Source organism: Lolium perenne, chromosome 5, assembly GCF_019359855.2.
Source record: "Lolium perenne isolate Kyuss_39 chromosome 5, Kyuss_2.0, whole genome shotgun sequence".
NCBI lineage: Eukaryota > Viridiplantae > Streptophyta > Magnoliopsida > Poales > Poaceae > Lolium > Lolium perenne.
The window spans coordinates 18,065,057-18,092,502 of NC_067248.2; the positions used below are offsets into that span (position 1 = coordinate 18,065,057).

The window sequence follows — 27,446 nt, forward strand, 5'->3', positions numbered from 1 at the left end:
ATCGAGAGGGAATACTTCTCATGCATCCAAATCCTTGAGCCAAACAACACTATGCCATTTGTGTCCACCATACCTACCTATTACATGGTATTTTCCGCCATTCCAAAGTAAATTGCTTGAGTGCTACCTTTAAAATTCCATCATTCACCTTTGCAATATATAGCTCATGGGACAAATAGCTTAAAAACTATTGTGGTATTGAATATGTAATTATGCACTTTATCTCTTATTAAGTTGCTTGTTGTGCGATAACCATGTTCACTGGGGACGCCATCAACTATTCATTGTTGAATTTCATGTGAGTTGCTATGCATGTCCGTCTTGTCTGAAGTAAGAGAGATCTACCACCATATGGTTAAGCATGCATATGTTAGAGAAGAACATTGGGCCGCTAACTAAAGCCATGATCCATGGTGGAAGTTTCAGTTTTGGACAACAATCCTCAAATCTCAAACGAGAAAATTATTAATTGTTGTTATATGCTTATGCATAAAAGAGGAGTCCATTATTTGTTGTCTATGTTGTCCCGGTATGGATGTCTAAGTTGAAGAATAATCAATAGCGAGAAATCCAATGCGAGCTTTCTCCTTAGACCTTTGTACAGGCGGCATAGAGGTACCCCTTTGTGACACTTGGTAAAAACAATGCATTGTGATGATCCGGTAGTCCAAGCTAATTAGGACAAGGTGCGGGCACTATTAGTACACTATGCATGAGGCTTGCAACTTATAAGATATAATTTACATGATGCATATGCTTTATTACTACCGTTGACAAAATTGTTTCATGTTTTCAAAATCAAAGCTCTAGCACAAATATAGCAATCGATGCTTTCCTCTTTGAAGGACCATTCTTTTACTTTTATTGTTGAGTCAGTTCACCTATCTTTCTCCACCTCAAGAAGCAAACATTTGTGTGAACTGTGCATTGATTCTTATATACTTGCTTATTGCATTTGTTATATTGCTTTGCATTGACAACTATCCATGAGATATACATGTTACAAGTTGAAAGCAACCGCTGAAACTTAATCTTCCATTGTGTTGCTTCAATGTCTCTGCTATGAATTTATTGCTTTATGAGTAACTCTTATGCAAGACTTATTGATGCTTGTCTCGAAAGTACTATTCATGAAAAGTCTTTGCTATATGATTCACTTGTTTACTCATTGCATTTACATTGTTTCGAATCGCTGCATTCATCTCATATGCTTTACAATGGTATGATTAAGATTATGTTGGTAGCATGTCACCTCAGAAATTATCTTTTATCGTTTACCTACTCGAGGACGAGTAGGAACTAAGCTTGGGGATGCTGATACGTCTCCAACGTATCTATAATTTCCGATGTTCCATGCTTGTTTTATGACAATACCAACATGTTTTGTTCACACTTTATATCATTTTCATGCATTTTCCGGAACTAACCTATTAACAAGATGCCACAGTGCCAGTTCCTGTTTTCTGCTGTTTTTGGTTCCAGAAAGGCTGTTCGGGCAATATTCTCGGAATTGGACGAAATCAACGCCAAACCTCCTATTTTTCCCGGAAGCGTCCAGAACACCGAAGAAGAGTCGGAGAGGGGCCAGGGGGCCACCACACCACATGGCGGCGCGGGCCAGGCCTAGGCCGCGCCGGCCTAGGGTGTGGCGCCTCCAGGTGCCCCCCTGCGCCGCCTCTTCGCCTATAAAAGCCCTTTCGACCTAAAAACGCAGTACCAATTGACGAAACTCTAGAAAGACTCCAGGGGCGCCGCCGCCATCGCGAAACTCCAATTCGGGGGACAGAACTCTCTGTTCCGGCACCCTGCCGGACGGGGAATTGCCCCCGGAGCCATCTCCACCGCCGTCTTCACCGCCATCTTCACCGCCATCGCTGCCCCCATGATGAGGAGGGAGTAATTCACCCCTGAGGCTGAGGGCTTCGCTGTAGCTATGTGGTTCATCTCTCTCCCATGTACCTCAATACAATGATCTCATGAGCTGCTTTACATGATTGAGATTCATATGAGTTTTGTATCACTATTATCTATGTGCTACTCTAGCAAAGTTATTAAAGTAGTTCTATTCCTCCTGCACGTGTGTAAAGGTGACAGTGTGTGCACCGTGTTAGTACTTGGTTTATGCTATGATCATGATCTCTTGTAGATTGCGAAGTTAACTATTGCTATGATAATATTGATGTGATCTATTCCTCCTACATATGCATGAAGGTGACAGTGTGCATGCTATGTTAGTACTTGGTTTAGTCCTTTGATCTATCTTACACTATAAGGTTACTTAAACATGAGCATTATTGTGGAGCTTGTTAACTCCGGCATTGAGGGTTCGTGTAATCCTACGCAATGTGTTCATCATCCAACAAAAGTGTAGAGTATGCATTTATCTATTCTGTTATGTGATCAATGTTGAGAGTGTCCACTAGTGAAAGTGTAATCCCTAGGCCTTGTTCTTAAATACTGCTATCGCTACTTGTTTACTACTGCTGCGTTACTACTGCTTGTTTACTGTTTTACTGTGTTACTACTGCTGCAATACTACCACCATCAACTACACGCCAGCAAGCTATTTTCTGGCACCGTTGCTACTGCTCATATATATTCATACCACCTGTATTTCACTATCTCTTCGCCGAACTAGTGCACCTATTAGGTGTGTTGGGGACACAAGAGACTTCTTGCTTTGTGGTTGCAGGGTTGCATGAGAGGGATATCTTTGACCTCTTCCTCCCTGAGTTCGATAAACCTTGGGTGATCCACTTAAGGGAAAACTTGCTGCTGTTCTACAAACCTCTGCTCTTGGAGGCCCAACACTGTCTACAGGAAAGGAGGGGGAACGTAGACATCAATACTCCTTATACAATGCATTTGGCGTGTATTTGCAATTAATGGGAATGAGCTGTTGAAGAAACCTAATCTGTTTATAAACATTCTGACTAATCGGCATGATTTGCTCACGCCACATGTCATCGCACATCTCAGCATTAGTAGCAATACCCTTATTCCTGTTCTGGCTTTCTGGCAAGCTGTATGTTTGGTCATTCAATACGGAGACTTCTTGATTTGATTCAGTTCTAACGGCAGATGGGCTATCACCCGTTCCATTCGAGCGGTATATATGATCAAAATCATTGAGTATACCCAGACAATTCGCCATATTACTGAACCATGGCCTTGAACAAGAACCACCCTGTTTATCTTCAGATGCGCAAAATCTTCGTTCATTATAGTGGCTCGCAAGCTGCAAAACATTGGCAATCTTATTGTTGATGATTGGCTGAATTGCAGAAAATATTTCAAAGTACAAGCCCTGCTGAATTTCTTTCAGGTCATCGATAGCCTGTTGCAAAATCAAAAACAAAACAAAACAAAAAATTAGTAATTGCAGACAATTACTTCAAAATATAAAACATTACACTACAGATGTCAATTAAAACAGAACATCACAATAAACGTACCAACGGACGCATCGCAGGCTTCACAAAGGAGCAAAGAAACGTCTCGAGACCGGGATGCAGATCTCCAATACAGAAAGTGGAAGACCCACTCTGATGAAACGGAGTACGTCTCACATCCTTCAGCTAATTATAACACACACAAAGAAAAATAAAAAACACAGTTTTAGGACAACACATAAACATAAAATTTTAAAACATGTATTGCTCATCATCAGATAATAAAATACACTAACCGGTATTTCGCCATAGGTTCCATCCTCCGCAGAAACCAAGTCAAGTTTTTCAAATTCACTAACTGTAACTGAATCCCATACGCTAATTCTTGGAACAACACTAGCAAGCTCTTTGACTTTTATATCAAGATATTCTAAGTAAGTCATCTACAAAGAACAACAAAGCAAAAAAAAAATCAGGCACTCAGATAGAATTAATCAATAACATGACAACAGCAGCTGTTGAGAAACTAAAGAAGTTACTAACCAGAGGAACTACCAAGCAACCACAGAGGGCACCCTGTAGACCACAATCAACGAACGTTTTCATGGAAACTGAAAGTTTCGAAACAACTTCAGAGACCGGTCATACGTGCGGATTTCCTCGGAAGGACCCTCAAGTGCTGAAAGGTAGTCAGATCGACACACTCATACGTCGTTGGACATAGAAATGCGATGTCTGAGAACATCATCCAATATATCTTGAAATCTTCCTCTTCCAAGTCGAGAAGACAGACATATTCATTAGCTCATTTATAGTTGGGGTAATGCCTTCACAAAGATGAACGATTCCTAACAACATCCCTGAATTGCTCACTGCACTTGATAGGGATGCGCCGTCCTCCAATTGGTGTGCCTAATACCTTATGGACACACAGTGCATTGAAAGCAAAGTCAAAGCCATTCTTGAACACAAACATCCTTTTTCAAGCAACATAGTTGCTAACAATCCAAGCAACAAAAGCCCTTGGTATCTCTTCAAGACGAATATCAAGGAGAGATTCTTGACCTATATCAGCAACATAACCCCTTTGTTTGGGGCTAAGGGACTTGCAAACAGAAATGAACTTTGGAAGGCTAAGTTTTGTACTAAATTCTGATGAACCATTAGGCATAGATCCAGAACTGGAAAACAGAAAACAATAACACATAAACACATGATCATGACATGAAAATAAACCACAAGCATGAACAAACATATTTAGGAATAACAAACAATCTAAACTAACCAAGATTTTCTCAATCTGTGCAGCTCAATTTTTTCAGTATTAGCAGATACTTTCTTCTCCATCCTGATCCTATCCTGCTCAAGCTGGTCACACACCATGAATTCCTGAGTCACCATCTCAGTACCGTCAACGGAAAAAGACTGCGTATCAGATAATCGAGGGGTGACCTCATCTTCACCATCACGAGGTACAGCAGCTTCGTCATCCATTGAACAACGCAGGCTACGAGAAAACAACGAGAACTCACAAAACCAGCCGAAAAAATCCACGGGGCTCTTTATTGAGAACCCGCCGCCTACATTCAACAATCGAAGAAAGAAATCAAACGATAAATAGGATTAGGAAGCATTCCAGACGAGAGGTTTCGAAAAACAGATCTGAGATGGGGGGCGCAAACGTACGAAGAGGCCAAGAGGGAGGAAGAAGATGGCTCACGGGATCAATGAATGACGGCAAAAATTACGGGAACGCCACAGAAGAAAAATTGGGAAAGAGAAATAGAACCAATCATCCCATCCACAGTCCCACATGTCATCCACGCAGAAAAGGAATCATAAGAAAAACGAGGACCCACATGTCATACTGAAACATCAACTCCCATTTTAATGACATGTGCTGGCCCACAAATACAGGTGAAGAAATATATCGGAGATAGATATCTTAACAAATCCTCCACTTCTGGTGGACAACAGGATCACGCTTTACATCCCTTTCTCTCTCATCAACAGATTCAAAATTCAAATCAAGATCCAGACGAGAGGAACGACGGAGCCACCAAGGAAGACGAAGGAAGACGAACGACCACGAACTCAAGGTAAACATCTAAATTCCAGATTCGAAGATTTGTAACGTTGTATACCGTACCCCGATTTTTCTCGTTCGACATCTGGAACCCCATCCACGACTAACATGTATTTCGGTCAATCGCAATTTTCCATCTAACTTTTTTTTTCCAACGATTCAAAATTCGAACGTGCAGGACAACATCAACGAAAAGGAACAAACAAGGGATGAGAGAATTAGGCAACGTGCACAGTACATCCGATAGGAATATCCACATAGGTAAAATTCACCAGGTTTCTTTTTCATTGGTTCTGGAATCTAAAGAGTCACAGACTAACCACTCAAACAGGTGGCACTAAATAAGTTCAAACACTGGGTACTCATCAAAAGTAATCGTAAATTCAAACTTGCACATTTGCTTCTGAATACTTTTCAAAAGTAGCAGTCTAACTTCTCAACCTTCCACGCTTGCTCTTCATACTCATGGACTTCAACACTTCATACTCGTGCAGAGCTGGAGAAGAAAAAAAGAGAGACATCAGAGAAGATGGATGAAACATGGGCACAACAGAACAAGGATGAAGAACAACCAATATTGTGGTTGAACAAGCTGCCTCCTGGAGTCAAGATACCACTAACCGCAGAACAGATGGCAAAAGTTGCAAAAATGGTAAAACTTACCGAATTCTACTCTACTTACAAGCACCTTCACGTTATGATATAGTGCTAAACTTTGTGGTGTCGGGAAGTACTAAATCACCATACAAACAAATACTAGTAACACTGCATGGAGAAAACAGACTAACGAGTGTAGCAAGTACAGAACTACCAGTCTCGTGCCTACAATGATCAGGAAAAACTAACTATTCATATCAAGAAGTACTAGTAACATTTGCAAGGAAAAACAATTTCCATGCTGTCAAACAAAAGCAACAGTATTAGGATGCCTATGTTGTTCAAAGAGTACTAACCCATAGTATTAAGAAGCATTAGAAACAGTTCCAGGCAATAACAGCTTCCTCATGTCGACAGGTACACAAGTACTAGTACTATGCCTATAATATAACTTTATTGTGGTTTATTTTGTAATGTTATCATATATCTTTATTTAAAATGTACACAACATAAACTATATTTCTTTTGTTTTTGACATGCATGTACAAAATAATTTATATTCAATTTTTTTTTAGGCAAGAATACACACGTGGAGGAATAAAAGGGAGAAAATGCAACAAAATAAACTTAAACAAGCTGAGTCACAGTACAGAGTGCAGTGTGCTCACCTTAAACGATCTCTAATAGAAGTAAAGAAGGAAGAAGCTTCCAGCAACAACTCGACAATGGAATTGGATAGAGAGACGAAGGAAAAAAAATTGCTAACCTCTGAGAAAATCAATCAGTATGCGCCCTCCTACGCTTGTTCAAGAGAGCATCCTTCCCTGCTTCCAAGCAACATCAAATCAAATCAATCGCAAAAGTTCACAACGAAGGTTGGTAAAATTAATTACTAGACATGGCACCAAAAATTCACTACTAGATTTTATTGAATCAATTTAACAAATATACTTAAAATTGATTATTTTCTGAGATGGTAATATTATTGACTGTCAATCTTCTTACAGGATGCCAATGGCACCAATTTGAGACAAAAGCATCACGAAGAAACAGGAAAGCATAATTATGTGTCAGCAACAAGCAGCCAGAGCAGCTCAGCTGCACCAGCGGAAAAATACATGCAAAGAAAATCATCAAGTTATGAGGTAAGTAACAAATCTTACACAAGCAAAGTACAAAATCAAAAACATTTTTAGGATAAATACTGACAATTATTTATCCATTTCTCAGGGTTTATTCAAAGAAATCGACGACGATGATATGTCTGACGACAACAACGACAACAACCACACACAGATCAAGCTAGTAGACAAGCACGACACCTCCCAACAACAATCTCAACAAAACAAAGAAGACATCAAGAAGGCATGTAGATTACAGTTAATCAACAATTCTCGCAATGACCAGAAAAGTATCTGTGATTAAAAAATAGCCTGACAAAAATAATTTATATCCAATTTACAGGAGGTCTACAGCAACCAGGCAAGAATGAAACAACATACAAGACCAAGCAGCAGCTATGGTATACCAGACAAACAGAATGACAGGAAAACACACAAGCAACCAATACCAGAAAAAATTATCAAGGTACAATTCAAGAATTTATACAAGATAAATGATGATTATGCATTATGGAGAAACATCAGTAAACCAGGAATCTAACACAAAGTTTACTTCGTTTACTTATTTGCAGGAAATGAAGTTTGCCACAGCCAACACCAACTCCAGTGATACCACAACAAGCAATGCAAAGGTAGTAACTACATGTATGTATTTATAATTACAAATTACATTTAAAATAATGCATTAAATTTTTTTTTGTATACCTTTAATTTACAGGAAACATATGAAGCATACACATGTACAGAAACATCGGGAAACAAAATCATCGATCAGCAGGTACGTACTTTTGATTTCAAAAACAGTACACACTTTGTTATATGTGGAAATAAACATTAAAATATCTAAACATCTGGAACACCATCTTACAAAAACTGATGCACAATATGAATGTTATGAATTCAGGAATACAGAGAAATGGGAAGTACAGACGAAGAAACAAGTGCCTCAAAGGAAACAAATCAAAAAGAAGCTTATTCATCATCGCAGAAACACAGCACAGGAGAATCAAACTCGCCCTCGGAGGAACAAGCTACCAAACAAGAAACAAAAGAAGAACTGAAGGATGATGATCCAGAAATAAATCCACATCCTCCAACAAAGATGGAAGAGGAAATGGAAAAGATGTTCAGCACAGATGACTACCCAGCAGTTGAAGAGATTATCAGTGCAGCTATACCAAAGGAAGGTGACCGTTTCAAAACAAGAGACGATGCATTCTATAGATACACTCTGTTTGCAAGAAAGGAAGGATTTGCAGTGAAGAAGTTCAGCAGCAAGAGATCAGGAAAAAACGGAGAAATTTACATGCAAACGTTTGCATGTAACAAGGAAGGATGCACAAACACAGATGCCGAACCATCGTCGCACAGGAGAACAAACATACTACTGAAGACTGGCTGTAAAGCACAGATAATTGTAAGAGAATTTGATGGATACTGGTACATCAAGAAGGTTCACTTAGAACACAACCACCCGCTGGAACCAACAGACTATCTCATTAGATTTGCACACTGTCACAAAAGGATGACTGATCTCGATAGGAGATTAATTCATCTACTACAGATGGGACGTCTGCCACCAAGGAAGATGATGTTAATCTTCCGGTCGATCAGAGGGAAATTCCGTGGAATACCCTTCGATGCTGTTGATCTAAGCAACATAAAGAGTCAACAACAACAAATAGAGAAGGACCATGACATCCAGAAGTGCCTGGAACGCTTCAAGACACTCCAGAAAACAGTACCTGGTTTCTATCATGCCATGGAAATAGACAGCGAAAAAAGAGTTCGGAGCCTGTTTTGGATGGACGCAATGTGCGTAATGAACTACAAGCTGTTCGGTGACTACATATCTTTCGACACAACTTTCAGCACAAATAAGTATGGCTTACCATTTGTTCCTATAGTTGGGGTGAACAATCACGGCTCCACAGTACTGTTTGCCGTTGCTCTGCTAAAGGATCAAACAACAGATACATTTATATGGGTACTGGAAACATTTGTTCAGGCCATGGGTGGAAAAGAACCAAAGACAATAATAACAGACCAGGACAAGGCAATGAAGAAAGCAATAAAAACAGTTCTAAAGTCCACAACACACAGGAACTGCTACTACCACATCGTGACCAAGATGAGCCAGAAAGAGAGCACCTTCTTTGCAAAAAACACAGGACTGTCGGAAATGCTAATGTACATTGCAAAGAACGCATTCACACCAGCTGAGTTCGAAATGGGATGGAATAAAGTGATAGAGGATTACAATGCTAGCGGAGAAGAACACCTAAGCAAGTTATTCAGGATAAGACACAGGTGGGTACCAGCATACTTCATGGATAAATTTTACCCATTCTCATCAAGCACAGGAAGGAGCGAGAGCACAAATAACATGTGGAAATGCTATAGCCAGCACACAGACACGATAACAATGTTCCTTGAACAATATGAGGTCATACAAGACAAGTGCTTATCTGCCCTGGACAAGAAGAAGCTCACATCAACACTGAAAACAGCAAAATTAGTAACAAGACATCCGTTTGAGAAGCAAGCTCTTGAACAATTCACAAATGACATATTCGAGAAGTTCCAGATTGAGATCACAAACAACACGGCATTCAAGGTAGATGGATCACTTGAACCTGGTCGCCACCTGCGGCTGAAAAGAATAGTGAAATTCTACAACCACATGGAATTCAAAAGGGAGTTGTTTGACGTCACATTTGACGATGAAAAAAAAACTTCATGTGTTCTGCAAAAGATGCGAGAGGGATGGTATACATTTCTGCCATGTAATAAAAGCAATGGTTCACATGGAGATCAATGATTTGCCAGAGAGTTTTGTGATTAAAAGATGGAGAAAAGACATAGACATGGAACTCGCAACATTAGGAAATGTCGCAGATGCTTCTTGCGGAGACGAAACACTAAAGTTTGCCGGTGTGATGAGCCATATGGCAGAACTTTGCAACAAAGCGTGCCCAAATGACAAAGCATACAATGTCATGATTCAGTGTATGCGTGATATGGAAACAAAAGTGCTGGCAGCAATAAGAGAAGATGAAGGAGCTAAAAAACTTCACGACGAAGAAACAGGTAGCAACGAAACATTGCGTGACCCACCAATGTCCGACAGAAGAGGAACAAAAAGAGGGGACAGAATGATGCCAGGTTCAGAAAAAAGACAGAAAACTAGACAAATAAAATGCGGATACTGCAAGAAATCAGGTCACAACAAAACAGGATGTGGAGAATCGAAAGCAAAAATTGCAGCAGAGGCAAGACAGCAAAGAAGACAAGCAGAAAGCAGCAGTTGCGCAGCAAAGATCACAGGAAATATATACAAGCAATACAGCACAGAATCAATCAAGCAACAGACACACAAATAACGATAGTAACACAACAGAGAGAACAACACAACCAGGAAACACTTATGGTATGTACTACCACAACGGAAGAATAAGATGCGACATGGAATATCTAGTATTTGGTACAAAAACACATTAACAAGGTAAGTGTGCCCATGAAGTTTCTTTGTCAGTGATGAAAACCTACTGATGCAAATAATCTGCTTTTTCCTACAAATTAACATAAATTTAAAATATATTTATTTGCAGACGTCGACGATGAACAAAGGATATCAAAAGGAGAGCAACAAAAGTAGGAATCACTCAAGGAGGAAGCCACATGAATATTTAGAATATATGATACAGACAATGGAATGAATATGTAATGTTATTATGTACTTCATTTCCTTATTTTGTACAATCAAGTTCACCTCATTGACTTCACTGGACGAAAAAAGGATAACCATTGTAAAACAGTTCTTACTTTCGAATTCTTCAATCTGTTCGCGAACGAAACTTGCCAAATAATCAGGAGAATCATAAGTGAGCATCATTCCGGCGAAGAACTGTCGAAAACTTTCGATGTCAGCCTGAAAAACACGAAACAACACAATGGTTAATGATCTTCAACAAGAATGCACAAGCTCCAAACAAAAAAGTACACAACGACTAAACAAAAAGATGCACAAGTACTAAAAACAACCATTGACATGTACTATTTATACAGCGAACAAGTACTAAAAAACTGCCTTAAATACTATTGAATAAAACTATGTACACAACACATTACCTACCTTGAATACATCTGGGTAAAAATTAGCCTTGAATATCCAAATAAACCTCATTGCATAGATACCACAGTCACGCCTCGCGCTTGTCCTAATGGTCAAAAAGAAAGAAACAATTAAATCCAAACACAGTAAACAAAATAAAATCATAGTTCACATTAAGAAAAGATGATTACTCTGAACAAGAAGGGGTGCCGCAAACTTTTATCTTGAACGATGAGATATTTAATCTCTCGACACCATGAAGATAACTGTAAAGTTTCTTAAATGATTTGCACTGAAAGAATAAAAAATAAAAGTTATTGTTGTCATGTGTAAATAATTATTTAATTAGCTAGATTACAACGAAAACCATACAATTCTTTGAGTAGAAGCCATCTGAGCTTCAGTCAACTCCAGCGAGCTAGACACTCTAAATTTCCTGAAATGGAAGTCGACAAAGATAACCCACCAATGGCTGTAATCGCAACAAGTAATGTAGACCTGTTTGAAATTAAACAATCACACGAGAAATAAGAAAGCATCCACGATACTTGTAGTAGAAAAAATATAAGCGCCAAACAAAACATGACAAACATGCCTCTTCCCTATCCAAACTATAGTACTTCAGATCATGTTCAGCAAAGCTTGCAGCAAGATGAATAGGGTCAGCCTCATCCACATCAAGAATATGCTGGAAAAAACAACAAGAAGATGTTTAAAAAACTAAATGCTAAAAACATTTAGTTAAAAAATAAATAAATCTAAAACATATACACATGACGTACCGCCAAAGAGCTCGGAATAAATAAGAAATCAAGACCATCATCAACGCACTTAAGAAAAACATCCATATGAAGGATCCATGAAACCACCACCCTTCATAGCAAGGTAGAAACTATGCCACTGAGACTTACCACCAACTTCAAGTATTTTCTCGGAACTGCAATTGATAAAAACAACAAGAATAAACATCCGTATATACAAAAATATATGAAAAATAGATGGAAAATTGAATTCCAATGGTTACCCTTCAATGTAATTCCTAGGAGCCTCAAGTACATCAGCAAACAACATTCTATGCAAAGCGATTCTGAGGACTTCCTCTTCCCAGATAGCTCCTTAAGCTCAAGACAATCATCGAGAATCGCCGTCTGCATAGGAATCATACTCCTGAGCCACGTAACTACCTCCAACAACATTTTCGGTTTCGGGCTCCTTTCCCTTGCATGTACATGGCCCCGAACGCTCAAGACAACAATCCTCAAGACAATAATCAGAATCGATGTCCGCATTGCCATCACCCTTCTGTGCCACAGAACTACCTCCAACAACATTTTCAGTTTCAGGCTCCTTTCTCTTGCAAGCACATGGCTGCTTCTTCAACTCAATTGACAAAAGAGAAACCATATCACGCATCTGATCAGCAAGACCACGTCCCGTTCTTATCATCGACGAAATGAAGATAGTCTTCCACATTTCTTTCAGCTTAGAACGTAACTGTAAATAAAAAACACAATTAAGAATGCAATTTACAATAACACAATAATTAAAAATCAAAAGACATAATAAAAAACCTTACATCATTATGCATTTCACCAGGAAACATATCTGAGATGTGACGATCGACTGCTTCACGAAGATGGTCAGGAATATCAGCACGAGAGTGAAAACCTGGATCTGCCATCTTTTCCAACCTGAACAAGCACTGGAGAACACTAAAATTAGTTCAGGTACAATGTGTGCAGCTTATCACTTTCGAAACTAGAAAAAACAGGACAACAAAAAAAGATTACAACAGAAACCACCTTTGTCGTCGCAATTGCATATCTTCACTACACATCTAAAACGATACGCGCCTTTGGCGCAAATACATCGACAACCAAACAAACCAAAAGAAAGCAACATAATTTACACGCATGCACTGGCGAAGACGTGTAACAGAGCAGCACCTTTGCTGCCGCTAAACTCTACAACAAAAAGGTGCACAAGTACAAGAGATATACGTGCACAAGTACAAGAGATATACGTGCACAAGTACAAGAGATATACGTGCACAGTACAAGAGATATACGTGCACAAGTACGATAGACTAAGCTACGCAAGTACAGAACAAATTGTCACACGAGTACCAAGGTCAAACACGAACAAGTACAAGACACAAAGGACAGCAAGTACCAGACAGAAACGGGTGGACATACAGAAGTACAAAACCATCTTATGAACAACCACTGGACAAACCCTAGAAATAGTTCAGGTACGATGTGTGATAAAACTAGACCAAACAGTACAACAAAATACACAGATAGAAACCACAAGAACCACCAGAGTCGTCGAATCTGCATGTCAACACGACACGGGAAACTCAGCGGCTCATCCAGAGCGGGTAAATCGACAAGAAAAAAGACCAAGAAACCCTAAATAGTGAAACTCAGCAGCTCATCCAGATGCATGTAACCACGAAATGTGGAATTATACGGCTACTCCGACAATGGCAAACCCTAACTAGTGTTACTCAGAAAGTGTATAACCAGAAAGTGTATAACCAAGAAGAGGAGGAAGAAATCGATGAAAAAAGAACGACTTTACTGAGAGAAAACGCATCTGCATCCGCCTTCCGCATATTATCCATTTGAAAGTGCTACCTCCCTCCCATTAATTCCCCAGAAAACTCACAGCCCGGAAATACAAAGGGAAAATACTGATTCGATCTAATCGAATCAAAGGGAAAAACCAAGATCTTAGAAACCCTAAGCGAGAAAAACGCGACGCGCTTACCACTGGAGCAGAAAACGTCCGCCGACGATGAGTTGCGAGAGGTTCTCGACAAAGAACGGAGGAGAAGGGAAAATAAGCGGCGCCGCCGACGAGACGACCAATGAAGGAACCGTAACCCACGACCAAAATTTCATTTACGTAAGAAGAATAAGGGAAAAACGGAGATAAAGGCAGACGCGAAACGGGTCCCTGTAAACCCGTTAAGTGAGAAGCGGACCCGTTACGAGAAGTGGACGGTTCGCAAAATCACCAGAAAGCAACACGTGTCGAGCGCGGAGGAAGTCCACCGGCAAATTCCGCGCCCCACGTTCAACCACGTGTCGCGCGCGGAGAAAGTCTCTTCCCTTCTTAGAGGTCGGCCTTTTTCTAGAGTTTTCGTCTGTTTGTTTCCCAGTGCAGCGATGAATTGATGGCGGCGCACAACAAAACTGAGCTGGCGCTGGGCCACATCATGGGACGGGGCGGCTGGGGCCCAGGTCCACCCTGCCGACGCTCCCGGCCCACATCTCTTTTCGCGACAGCCCGATTAACGCCGCCCCGCACATCGCGCTTCCCCAGATCGGGAACTCTAACTGCCAGGCGGGCCCAGGGCCAGGCCGCTCCGTACGTGCCGCCGGCGCGCGCGTCGCCGGCCAGATTAACTCGCTCGACTGTGTGCCGTGACCGTGACGCAGACGCAGGGGGCGGTGCAGGTTTTGTTTTCTGAACCGTCTTGTTCCCAACTCACGCAAGCTCGCAAGGCTTTCATGCGTTCCAATAAAATAATGCAAGGAATTGTTCTTACATACTTAATGTGTGTATTTCATCGTTTGGCCCTGAGTTTTCAGTGGGTGGCGTCTTGCAACTCATGAGTTCGCGAGTAGCACGAATTGCAAAGCAATCTCATGGTTTGGAGATAGTTTCAATTTTTATTGCAACTCTTTACTAACATATAAATTACGAAGCAATTGGTGGTCCAAACATTTTTTTTCTAACTTGCATTCCAAGTGGAACTAGAATAATCTTAGTTGCAGCTAATATTGCAACTCATGCTAGCTCAAATCACGATATAATCCTATAATTTAGATGTCAGCTGAGAATTAACCTAACTCTCAGTCGACTGAGAATTAGCAAAACCATATATTTAGTTAGTTAGAACACTTTGTTAGAACCCTTAACTTAGTAGTCGCCTAGTTCTCTCCCAGTGAAGGATCATAATCATGGTACATGACTAGCCTAAATACTACTTGGTGTTGTGATCTCTTTACGATTGAGTTTCGAGAATAATTTGCATTCCTCTATAGGCCGAACTAATTGTCACATATTTGTCTAGATATGCATTTATCCAGATGAGTTTCTGCATATAGATACATGTGAATCTGCACAAATCTATGAGGTCTAAATTGGAGAGAAAAAAAGGAGTGATAAATTGATGATTAGTTTCAGATCCGGTGTCGTTAATCTAGAAAATGTTTTATCGATAATTTACTTTTGGCCCCAAAGTCCAAATTTCGATGACTCACGTTGCAAATTTAAAATATTGACAAATTATATCAGAGAAAGCATCGTGAATCTCCACCGATTCAAAGAAACCATTTCCATTTTATGAGCTGGATAAAAGAACGAAACACTGTGATATGAAATAACGTCATTATAGTTTGATAGCATAGACCATACGGTCTTTTTTGGAACTTACGAATGGAAATATATAGGGTTTCACAAAAATCTCCGGATTTATAGTGTATCTTAGCGATGTTTTTTTCAAACATGTAGACACAATTTAAAGCATTATAAACAAAGATATCACTAAACAAGGGAGATAAAATTAATCCTTTATCATCATAATTAAAGTTGTAACGTTTTACAATATTCATTCATGAATTTGGTTTTAACATGTCTCCTAAAGTAATTTCGTTTTTGAAGTTGAATTTCCACATGCTTGTGAATGTCAGTATATTTTTTCTACTTTTTTTAATAAAATTTTCACAATGTTTTCACCGGTTTCTAACTTAACTTTGTGTCTACCTATATTACCCACTGTTCAAAAAATCGTCCGATTCAACGATTAATCGCCCGATTAATCCCTATTTAGTGGTCACCGATTAGCCGATAAATTCATTTATCGTCCGATTAACTCATTTATCGCCCGATTAATCGTCCGATTTGCCTATTAATCGCTAATCGTCAGCCGACCGAGTTGAATCCGATAAGGGATTTTCTCAACATTGATATTACCATACTTTAAAGTTGATAGAAGAACCAAGAAATATATGGTGTATTATAAAATGATATTTTATAAACATGTGAGATCCTAAAACCTCAAATTTAGCCCGGGCTACATGTAGTTGGGTTTAGTTTTTCTCTTTTCAAACTTAAAACTTTTGATTTCAAAATTAGTAATTTTTTGAATGATAGAGAGACGTAGAGAATGTTGTAATCTACCAGTGTATAAATTTTAGATTGCAATATATTATATTTCGCTCTGAGTAAAAATGATAAATCTCACAAAATGACAAAATCTAAATTTTATTGTACTGTTTACCAATGATGAAATCAAGATTTTTTTTAAGCCCAAAATACAATATATTTCAGAAATTTACACACTTGCAGATTACAATGTTGTCGATATCATAGTATTTTTTGATCTATTTAAACATACTTGAAATAAAATTTCATATCCTCAAAAACCGGCCTACAAGCAGATCCATCCAGCTACAAAAGTCTATTCTCTATCTAGTGTGGGGACGTTTGCCTCGCACGCTATAGTAGCATGTTTTCTAAACAGTTTTAAAAACATCGTTTGGAAGTTTAATAACTCCAGAAAATTCTACATGTAGGATATAATGTACTCCACAAACCTCAAGAAATCTCAACTCGAAACACGCGCTAAAGACAATATATGACATCTAAAGTAGTGACTAGTGCAAAATTTCAAACACCTAATTATGTCTGTTTTTCTTTGTAAATCTTAGAATATAAGATACCTCAGAGTCTGTATTTTGTATGGTTGTTGAGTATAACATTATCTACGTCTAGATTTTTTAATTTTATTTAAACTTTGAAATGTTGCCAAATTTCCCTAACAAAATACCGTGATCTATTGATGAATTTGTTTTTTTTCATACGTCCTGAAATTTCACATGGTTGTAGAACATTACCTCTCCAACATACGATATTTCTTTCATAAATTTTAGGAAGTTGTAAATATCATTTGCACTTGTTTCCACCGTAGTAGAAATCACATCCTTCATACATAAAAAAAGATACAATTCAATCAACAACTATTTGTGAACATATATAGTACAAAAACAGATTCTCATATCAAGTTGTAACTCAAAACAGACTATAAACGAACCATCACGAGCAGAAAACTCATATCGGCCTATAACAATGGCTTCACTACAACTGCCCTCCAGTGAGCTGTCCGGCGAGAAAACGAATGCTCCGGCCCATCACCATGTTCACCGAGAGCCGTTCGTTTTCTGATCGGACGGCTGAGACAGGCCCAAGTCGGCTCGGGTTTTACCGCAACCGCGCGCGCGGTACACGAGCGAGCAAATTTGGTCAAAACTCTACAGCTGGCAAATTTGAAACTCATGGACGCCTGCGCAGAAAAGGACACTCCTCGTCCTCCCGCCATTAAAACCTCGGCAGGCCGCGCATTAAACGCGCCATTACTGCGGCTGCCTCCCTCTCTGTCCACGCTCGCGCGCAGGCCCACCACGATGAGCGCGCGGGCGGGCGGGCGAGGCCCGGTCACGCGCGTCACCCGGCCGCCGGCGAGAGGTTTGGGTCAGCGGCTGAGGCGGTCCGGCGAGAGCAGCGCCTCGGGGTCCCCGCACCGGAGCCGGCTGGACGCGCGGTTGCTCCGTCTCCCCGCGACGAGGATGTTCGGGGGCTCGGAGGAGAGGCCGAGCGACATGAAGAATCCGGAACCTCCTGCGGGGGCGGCGGCGCGGCGGCGGGCGAAGGGGGAGGACTTTGCGGCGGCCGCGGAGCGGAACGAGAAGACACGGGCCGCGGCCGCGCCGCCGAATGGGGATGGCCAGCGCTTGCTCCAGAAGCTTCGTCCCCGGCCGCTGGCGCCGTCCCCGCCGCCGCCGGCACCCAAGCGGTAGCGCCAGGCAGGGGAAGCCGTGGACGCGGCCTCCGTGGCGATGTGCCGCTCGAAGCCGAAGGAGTAGGAGCGCTTGAGGAGGAAGTCCCTCGGGTTGAGCTGCCGATCGGGGCTGGCGGGCGTGATCTCCGGCAGCGCGTCGGGGGCAGGTGGCGGCGGCGGCGGGACGGGGTGGAAGAAGAGGAGGTCGTCGAGGCTGGGGCGCACGCGGCGCGCGGAGCGGAGCGGGGACGAGGCGACGGGGGCCGGGAGCGCGACGGCGGCGCGGCAGAGCGGGCAGGACGCGTGCGCGCGGAGCCAGACGTCGATGCAGTCGGCGTGGAAGGCGTGCGCGCACAGCGGCAGCGCGCGCAGCTCGTCGCCGTCCGCGAACTCCAGCAGGCACACGGCGCAGTCGCGGGCGCCGGCGCCGGCGCTCGCGCGCGCCGCCGAGAGGAACTGCGCCGAGGGCAGCGACTTGATGGCCGCGTCGTCCAGGCCGTAGGGCGAGAAGGTGTGGTAGAAGTTGTCGTAGGTGGTGAAGGACGCGAAGGAGTCGTTCGCCGGGGAGGAGCCGCTGCCGCCCGTCAGCGTGATGAGCAGCAGCCGCCGCCGCCGTCGCCAGCCGCGCCACCGCCGCCGGACGGTCCGGACCACGCGCCTGGCCAGCCGCGCGTACAGCACCACCAGCAGCGCGGCCCCGACCACCGCCAGCATCGCGATGAGCGGCGGGCTCATGCCGCCTCCCCCGCCTCGCCGCGCGCCCGCCAACGCCAGCACCGCATTGGGCTCCGGCGCCGGCGCAGGCACAGGTGCCGGTCCGGGTGAGCCCATCGCAGACGGAGAAGGCGGCGAGCTGATGAGACCACCCTGGAATGCCGCTGACGGGGACGGCGTCGGGGACGGAGATGGTGCAGGTGCCGGGGAACCGCCCGGCGGCGGTGGCGGCCGGAGCGCGCGCATGGCGTTCTTGCCTGTGCGAGATTGCTCACCGTGTCAGTGCGTAGTAGGAGGCGGAGGTTGTGTGCACATGGCAGCGGCGAGTGGGAGACTGGGAGTGAAGCAGCGGCGCATCATTGGTAGGGAACTAGGGAGAGTGTGGTTGTCCTGAGCTGAGTGTGAGCGCAAAAGCTACACCGTGGATACCACGCTAGTTGGTGGCATGATTTATTATCCATGACCAAATGCATTCATTTCAGCACACTACCACTTTGTACTGCTGTCCGTCACTCAAAAACTGAGGCTGGAAATTTAATTTCGTTTAAAAAATATTTAAGCAGTGAAATCAAAGTTTTTTTTTCAGCAAAAACTACCTGTTTATCGAGTACTATTACTAACTGAAACTTCGGACCCTAGAGGCCCAACTCTGTTACTGGCTCTCAATAGCCAAATTCTGACATTTGGTCCACGGTCCACCTAAGGCCAGCCATGCTGGCCATCCCTATTCTTAGGTTGGTGCCAATGCCTCACCTCACTCTCACCCGTCACGTTAGTTTTTTCCCTCACTCTCTCCCCACTCTCACCCCACGGTGTCAATGCACGGGCTATAGTGTCACATCTCACTTCTCTCTCCTCCACATCACTATTTCTTTTTCACATTAAGTTATTTCACTTGATTTTTCGTAGACATTCAAAATAATGCAAGAAAAATATTTTATTCAACTTAAAATGTTACCGATTACATAATAATTAATAAAATTGCATAATAAATTTTAAAAATTACATAATAAATAAAAATTCTACTCCTCTTCCTCTTCCTCTTCCTCTTCTTCCTGCTGCTCCTCCTCCTCATCATCTGCCAGACCAAGCTCTTTTTCGCACATCTTGATGGCCTTCGCATGTAAGCGCTTTTCTGCTTCGTTCATGTCGTCGGTTGATCGATCTTTCATTTTGTTCCATTGTTTGAATAGCTTAGCCTCCACTAAACCCTTCATCATGTTCCTCATGGCGAAGGATTTGCTTCCTACCTCACTGCTTGATGAGGTTGCCTTCCCCTTCCTCCTTGCAGTACGTACCGCGGCCTTGGCTCTATCGCGGCCCGGTGGACGCTCCTCCTCCGTAGTCGCGTCGCCAGAGCTGTACTCACCAGAAACTCCCAGACGGCTTCTCTTCGAAGTGGAATCGGATCCACTACCAGGACCATGTTGTCCTTTCCACTTCGCTTCATTGCGAACAGCTTGCCACCAGTGGTGCTTTCTGAATGACTGAGCCACTCTTTTGTCATTCGCGTACCTCTCCATTGCCGACTTCATGACCATATCATCGTCTGCTCCACTCTGATGTAACCGCTCTTCTTGGATGTAGTATCCATTGAACAGGGACACCTCCTTGTTGTAGGCGTTCCAATGACCCTTCAGCTGCTTCGAGGTTCGATGATGGGCAGGATCCGAGGTAGAGTTGAAGGTCGCAGCTATCCCACCCCAAAAACTTGTGCCGGTCTTGCAATTACCGGCAACAGAGTCCTTGGAGTTAAGAAGCCAAGCATTAACCTACCACGAAATAGATATTGCTAGTGACAAATCCAAGCAACAACCAACCCCGAAATAAATATGAGATGGGTAAGTAAAGTACCAGTTTCTCCTCTTCCTCAACGATCGGTCAAGCCTCTTTGGACGCGGTGGTACGATTGTTTCCGCGACATTGGACTCGGAGCTTGGAGCTTCGGAAGGTGGTGGGGGGTACGGACCATATGGCGCGTATGGATACGGAGGTGGAGGGTATGACCCGTACGAAGGTGGTGGGTACGGAGGTACAGTGCCACTCCCGCTACCTATAGGTGGAGCATTTGGAGGTGCTTGGGGGTATGGATACGGAGGCGGAGGATATGAACCATATGGCCCCGGAGGCGCCGGAGGTGGAGCGTATGGGCCATATGGCCCCGGAGGTGGTGCGCCGGGGGACCATAAAACTCGGGGAATCGGCGAAGAAGCTACATTGGTGCGACGATGTGTCGGAGAGACACCATCGAGGTCTATTGGTGACCCGTCTTGAATCAGATCCGTGAACGTGGTGAAATCTGGTGGAGTCCAACCGGACATGGTGGAGAAGTTTTGAGAGAGGTAAGGTGATGAATGGAGATGAGATGGGTGTGGAGTGAGTGAAACATATGGGGGGTATTTATAGGGGTGGAGATGAAATTTTAGGGTTTTTTGAACCAGCAACGGCTAGCTGACGTGGACGAATCGCGTCGCGCCACGTCAGCTAGCCGTTAGCCACTCCCGCCCCACTCTCGCCCGCTCTCGCCCGCCTCTCGCCCGCATAACGCCCGCCTCTCGCCCCACTCTCGCCCGCTCTCGCCCGCCCTAACGCCCGCCACGCTCTCGCCCCACCCCGCCATCGCGCCGCCCCGCCTCTCGCCCCTCTCCCGCCTCGCTCTCGCCGCCAACGCGGGCGGCAGCCGGGCGGGAGCGGGCGATAGCGCCGGGCGCCCCCGCCGTCGCCCCTCCCTCTCGTCTCGCCCGCCTCCCGCCTCTCTCCCGCCCCGCCTATCGCCTGCAATGGCACCAACCTTACATGACAGCTGCGCAGTTGTTTCCCTCAAACAGAACTTGCAAGCTATTTTATTTCTAAAGAAATGAAATTTTGTCAAATATATGGTGAACTTAAATATTTTGGTAGAATTTATGATTTTTTTACCAAGGCTCCTCCCTTTGATCTCCATTAAAGAAACGACAAACAATTTTACGAAGTTTAAAAGATGAAAACGGAACCTTAAAAAGAATAAGAACTTACACGCAGCCCCCCCCCCCCCCCCCCCCACACACACACACACACACACAAACCACACAAGGATTTGTGGCTTTGCCATAGATATCAACATCAGCACGAGTCAAACAAGAACTGGGACAGACAATCTACAACAATCAACAAGCAAAAGAAACTGCAAGATCAAGTGATCCTTGCTGTCACCGGCACCCACCCATGAGATTTTGCATAATGCCTCTTGGATCACAAAGTTCAGCGGATCCACTCCATCTCCAAGTTTTTTTCTGTCTTGGTTTAGTTAAGCATGTTACACAACCAATAAACAGCACTGACATGATCATCAAGGAATTGTCGTTTAAAGCAAGCATCATTCCTAGGTATTCAGAGAAAGTGTTTATCTAGTCTTCCATCAGATGAGTATAAATATCAAGTGGCCTGACCAAACCAAAAAGCAGACAAGATAATTTGCCAGATCACTTGTGTCAAGGAACACGCAAACAATAGATGATTATCAGTCTCATTGTGGCCACATTAGTGACAGTGAAACTTTCGAGTCCAGCCTCCGCTGAGAAGATTGTCTTTGGTTAGGATGCTATCTTTAAACACCAATCACATGAAAATCTTCACCTTCAGAGGAATATTGATTTTTCACAGTGATTTGCGAGGGCAGCTCCCCTCATATCTCAACTGTAGATACAAATCTTTCGCTTTGAACTTTCCAGTATCACCAATTCTCCATTTTACCTTGTTAAGCAGGTCATTCAACTGCACTCCATCCACTGGGCTTTTTTAATTCATTCCATTGGGGTAAAGTATACCCAAACAAAGTTCCGATGAATCTTATCACACCCCAACAACAATTTCCTAAACGCTAGACTATACAATCTAGGAAATTGCACACCCATGGGTATGTTGTTAACCCATGCATCTTCCCGATATAAAGTTTTCTCCTCATTGTTCAGATCTCTCTTGGCAAATTGTTGGAAGATACGGTTGACTCCCGTCAGACTTTGGCTGAAATTAGAGCATCACGGGCCAGCTGCAGCTTGTGAAGATATTTTTTGGGCAACAATTATTGCTAGGTACCTTCTGTGTTCTCTAGTTTACAGGGCCACTTGCTCAACAAATTTCTGTTCATAGTTGCTAGATCAAATATACTCCTAATCCTCCACAATCCTTAGAGCATCTCTCGTGGAAGGTGCAAATTTGGACGCTCTATATACACGTCCATATACACAATGCTAAATTTAACACCTCCTAGTTTTTCAGTGGAACGTGTATCAGGACGTGTATATTCCAACGGCTATATTTTCAAACGGCTATATTCCAACGGCTATATTTTCAAACGGCTATATTCCAACGGCTATATTTTCAACGGCCATATTTCTGGTCTATATAAACCATCCCGACCACCTCTCTTCCAGCATCTCTACATGTGACTTATCTTCTCACTTTTAGATTTCTCTATCGTCTCTCACGAAACACAATGAACACATCCTCTTGGGACATGAGTTCTTCGTCATCTTCATCTGGCGACGATGAACTCATACTAGCAGCATTTGCCGAGCGCGAGGAGGAAGAGAGGATGAACGCTCGACGCCACGGCGGTTCGAAGCATGGACGTCGAGCAATTGATCGAGGAAGAGATGCTGGATTTGTTCTTCTGTGGGACGACTACTTCAAAGCAGTTCCTCGCTATCCCGAACATTTGTTTCGACGAAGGTTTGTAACTAGTACACTTCTCTGCGTTCGCCCATTTTTCATTTCCCTGTCTCATTTACTTTTTATACACAGATTTAGGATGTCCCGTGATTTGTTCAACCGCATAGCTGATGGTATACTTGAGCATGACTATGATGGTTATTTTACGCAAAAAAGAAGTGCTTCTGGAGCTCTTGGGTTACATCCTCTGCAAAAGATGACCGCGGCAATGCAGATGCTAACATATGGAATAGCTGCTGATGGTGCGGATGAGTACATTCGGTCCGCTGAGGCTACTAATTTAGAGTCTTGCAAGAAATTTGTGATCAAAGTTTGTGAAGTATTTGGGGAAAGGTACCTGAGATCTCCAAATGAACAAGACATTGCTAGGTTACTTGCAATAGGGGAGGAAAGAGGATTTCCTGGTATGTTAGGGAGCATAGATTGCATGCACTGGGGTTGGAAAAATTGCCCCAAAAAATGGCATGGCATGTTTAAAGGCCATGTGAACGAGCCAACTATGATCTTGGAAGCAGTTGCATCACAAGATATTTGGATTTGGCATGCTTATTTTGGTTTACCAGGGTCTCTCACTGATATAAATGTTCTTCAACGTTCCCTTGTTTTTTCAAAGCTAGCCGAAGGTCAAACTCCTGCAGTGAATTATAGCATCAATGGCCATCAGTACACAATGGGGTATTACCTTGCAGATGGTATCTATCCACGGTGAGCAACATTTGTGATGAGCATACCAGCTCCAGATACAAGAAAGCATAAAACTTTTGCGAAGAAGCAAGAGGCGTGCAGGAAAGATGTGGAGTTCTGCAGTCCCGTTTTGCCATTATTCGTGGACCTGCTAAAGGATGGAAACCTAAAGAAATTGGTGATGTCATGAAAGCTTGTGTCATAATGCACAATATGATAGTTGAAGAGGAGCGAGAAACTGGTCGACAAAACTCCTTGAGCATCCTCCTTCTTTTTCAGTGCAATCTCCTCTTTTCTCAATTCAAATTGTTGTGCATATCGAACATTTCTTGCCGCCTCTTTGAGCTCATCCTTCTCTTGCTTTTGTGCCCACACAGTTTCTAATGACAACTTGCAAGCACTGTCATCAGCTTTACCTCTCCGCAATTTCTCCTTCTTCACACCATCAGGTCTTTTCTCATGTTCAAGAGCATCAGTGTGTGCCGAGGTAGCATCAGTGCGTACCGAGGATGCATCGGCCGGATCATTGGTGACTGTGCCCGGACTTGCATCAATGGTCTTCTTTTGTTTCTTAACAGAAGTTTCAAGTTCTCTTGTCTGCCACTTTGGATACTTCGAAAACTCTACATAGCAATGCATCAATGTGAAAGGCTTTTTTTTAGTATCCAATTCCTTGAACATAATGTGTGCATCGTTTGTCTGCACATACAAATGTATTATTATGCACAACACATATAAAATATTGCACGGCACATGTAGAAGTAGAAGATTGACTCATACCTTTTCTTGTATAGTCCTTCCGCTTTCCTCCAAATTTATAATCTGCTGAAGGCAACCACAAAATTTGACGGTCTCTCTGTTAATCAATGTGTAACGGCAATTTATTGCATTGGCGCGGTCTCTCTGTTAACGACAATGAACACACAGGCAATCTCCATATATCAGACCACAACACCTCCCCAATTCTATAGCAATTTGTACATACATCAAACTCTCTATACTAGCAATTTCTAGTTTTCTACATACATCAAACACACAGGCAATCTCTATATTAGCAATCTCTACACAGCAAACACACAGGCAATCTCCTTTCCCGGCCGCCCTGCACGCCGCCCCGCACGCCACCCCGCACGAGGCCGCACGAGCCCACCGCGCCTCGAGCCACTCCTCCCCAGGCCGCCGCGCCCATCTCCCTCCTCCCCTATCCCTGCGCCATCTCCTCTCTGTCGCGCATCACGCCGCCGCCCCCATCGACCTCCTCCATCGCGCCCCAGGAAGCCGCCCTCCAGGCTGCCGCCGCACAGGCCCGCGGCCGGAGCTCACCCAACCTCCCCAGGCCGGCGTCCGCGGCCCCTCTCTACCCGCCCTTCCCTCTCCATGGCTCGCGCCGCCGCCGCCAGATCTGGCGAACGGTGCGGCGGCCGCCCGACGACCGGCACCTCTTCTCTACATGCGGGAATGGAAAAAAGGAGGGTGGGAGAGAGCTTACCGGAGGGGATTGGCCGCCGGCGAGCTTGGGGCGCCTTCTTCCGCTCGGCTCCGGACGGGGCGCCTCTGTTTCTTCGTCTCCACGACCGTGGCTCGGTCGTGTTTAAGGATGGCAATTTTACCCACAGGTACGGGTACCCGTGGGTACCATACCCGCATGAACAGGGTATGGGTACACGTTTATGCCCATGGGTAGTACCCATATCCTGCCCGTTAAGTCATGGGCAGAGCACGGGTATAGCCTCGTACCCACGGGTATACCCATACCCTGCCCGTTTATTGTTAAATTCTTACGTGAATACGTCTACTTTGTTGACTTATGAGTTAGAATATGAGAATGTGATGTTTATATTATGTTAATTGTTCTGTACTCAACTACCTATTATTGAGTTGAGATAATTAATTTTGTTAATCGAAATTGTTATCGATAAATGTAAATTTTTTATTGACTTGTGTACAATTTAACTTACCCACCGGGTACCCAATGGGTACGGGTACCCGCCGGGTATGGATTTTGGTAAAGTTTTATACCCATGGGTACGGGTATGGGTAGAAGTTTGTACCCATTGACTATACGGGTATGGGTATGGTATTGCTCTACCCTGTCCATACCCTGCCCATTGCCATCCTTAGTCGTGTTAATTTCCACGACGCGTAGCCTCGTGGATGGAAGTGGATAATTTGCACGCCCGTATACACGTTCCGCTGGAGACGTTTTTCTACCCTCCATCGTGTATATTTGACATACACGTCCATATACACAAGCCACTAGGGATGCTCTTAGGCAGCAAACAGTTTGCCAGTTCATCAGGTGATATCTTTTTTTTATCATCCAGTTTGTGTAAAACTTTCCTTATTATGTGCATGTACACTTTCTTTAAGAAACCTTTAGGAGCTTCCAAAAAGATAGCATGTGGCCTAAATTTCTATAATTCAGAAAGCACCCTAGAATATGTCAATTTGAAGTTAGTATGCACCTCCTCTTTTACATCACATACCTGTTTTTTTTATATTACAAAAAATTAGGACATCAAGTGGCTTTTTGTTTCTAGATGGGCGTTGGGCTGAATTGGATAAGTGGGCTGGTTTGCATCTTTGTGTTAAAACTTAAAATGTGGGCTGATCATTTTAGGCCTTATTAATTCAGCGAAAATTTAATTAACAATATGTTTGCTCAAATATGATCTAAAAATTACTTTGGTTACATGGGTTTCTACCCCACATGTTTGCAGGGTCACATATGCACGCAACTTAGGCACTTAGTTGATGTGGTGTGGCTCGTGATCGTCCATTTCTGACGCACCTCATTATGCATGCACTTTTTTTCACAATGTCTGATGTGTGACCCATGTTGACTGGAGATGTATTTCGGGCCTATATATACTAGTGTGGGCTCTCTCTTGGACTCTTGTTTTGATGGAAGGGAGATAGTATGAAAACAAACGGAAACTATTTATGCATGCCTTAACAAGTACTAAATAGATACTTTTCTGATATTAATATATTTCTTTTATTAAAATAAATGTGTATTGCTACTTGTTACCACAGGTGGTCTGAAGAAAAATATGCGTTGATCACATCCAAAAATATCAGAGCACTTGGCACCACAGTTCGGGAGCCAATGGAAAATTTCCTTAGATTTCTATGGGTTAGTTTTGCCATATTCTTTGTTTCTACTCCACCTATTCCC

At 43.3% G+C, this 27,446-nt stretch overlaps 3 protein-coding genes and 1 long non-coding RNA gene across 4 annotated transcripts; 1 reads left to right on the forward strand and 3 right to left on the reverse strand.

Moving 5' to 3' along the window:
- Window positions 1-10,982: 10,982 nt before the first annotated feature.
- On the reverse strand, window positions 10,983-11,600 carry LOC139831219 (uncharacterized). The gene is made up of 3 exons (XR_011745894.1): window positions 11,502-11,600; window positions 11,332-11,416; window positions 10,983-11,127 (listed from the first exon to the last, which is right to left on the reverse strand). It is a non-coding gene; the product is annotated as an uncharacterized lncRNA (long non-coding RNA).
- A 5,730-nt stretch (window positions 11,601-17,330) lies between these two features.
- On the reverse strand, window positions 17,331-19,225 carry LOC127298850 (RING-H2 finger protein ATL65). The gene has a single exon (XM_051328708.2). The coding sequence runs from the start codon at window positions 19,118-19,120 to the stop codon at window positions 17,855-17,857; it is 1,266 nt and encodes a 421-aa protein (XP_051184668.1). The 5' UTR covers window positions 19,121-19,225; the 3' UTR covers window positions 17,331-17,854.
- A 4,144-nt stretch (window positions 19,226-23,369) lies between these two features.
- Window positions 23,370-24,160, forward strand: LOC127303196 (uncharacterized). Its single transcript, XM_051333954.1, has 3 exons — window positions 23,370-23,584; window positions 23,657-23,917; window positions 24,148-24,160. The coding sequence occupies exons 1-3, from the start codon at window positions 23,370-23,372 to the stop codon at window positions 24,158-24,160; spliced, it is 489 nt and encodes a 162-aa protein (XP_051189914.1).
- A 120-nt stretch (window positions 24,161-24,280) lies between these two features.
- LOC127303195 (uncharacterized) lies at window positions 24,281-25,457 on the reverse strand. Its single transcript, XM_051333953.1, has 3 exons — window positions 25,347-25,457; window positions 25,049-25,171; window positions 24,281-24,967 (listed from the first exon to the last, which is right to left on the reverse strand). Exons 1-3 carry the CDS (start codon window positions 25,455-25,457, stop codon window positions 24,281-24,283), a joined length of 921 nt encoding a protein of 306 aa, XP_051189913.1.
- Between the last annotated feature and the right edge of the window lie 1,989 nt (window positions 25,458-27,446).

What these genes read in the sequence shown, in the direction of transcription:
- LOC127298850 (XM_051328708.2), bottom strand. Translation starts at nt 19,120, where the DNA reads ATGCGCGCGCTCCGGCCGCCACCGCCGCCGGGCGGTTCCCCGGCACCT.
- LOC127303196 (XM_051333954.1), top strand. Translation starts at nt 23,370, where the DNA reads ATGAGTTCTTCGTCATCTTCATCTGGCGACGATGAACTCATACTAGCA. An exon ending in GAACATTTGTTTCGACGAAG is followed by an intron (nt 23,585 to 23,656) that starts GTTTGTAACTAG and finishes TTTTATACACAG; the next exon opens with ATTTAGGATGTCCCGTGATT.
- LOC127303195 (XM_051333953.1), bottom strand. Translation starts at nt 25,457, where the DNA reads ATGGGCGCGGCGGCCTGGGGAGGAGTGGCTCGAGGCGCGGTGGGCTCG. An exon ending in GCCGGGAAAGGAGATTGCCT is followed by an intron (nt 25,172 to 25,346) that starts GTGTGTTTGCTG and finishes TGTCGTTAACAG; the next exon opens with AGAGACCGCGCCAATGCAAT. An exon ending in GAAGGACTATACAAGAAAAG is followed by an intron (nt 24,968 to 25,048) that starts GTATGAGTCAAT and finishes TTGTATGTGCAG; the next exon opens with ACAAACGATGCACACATTAT.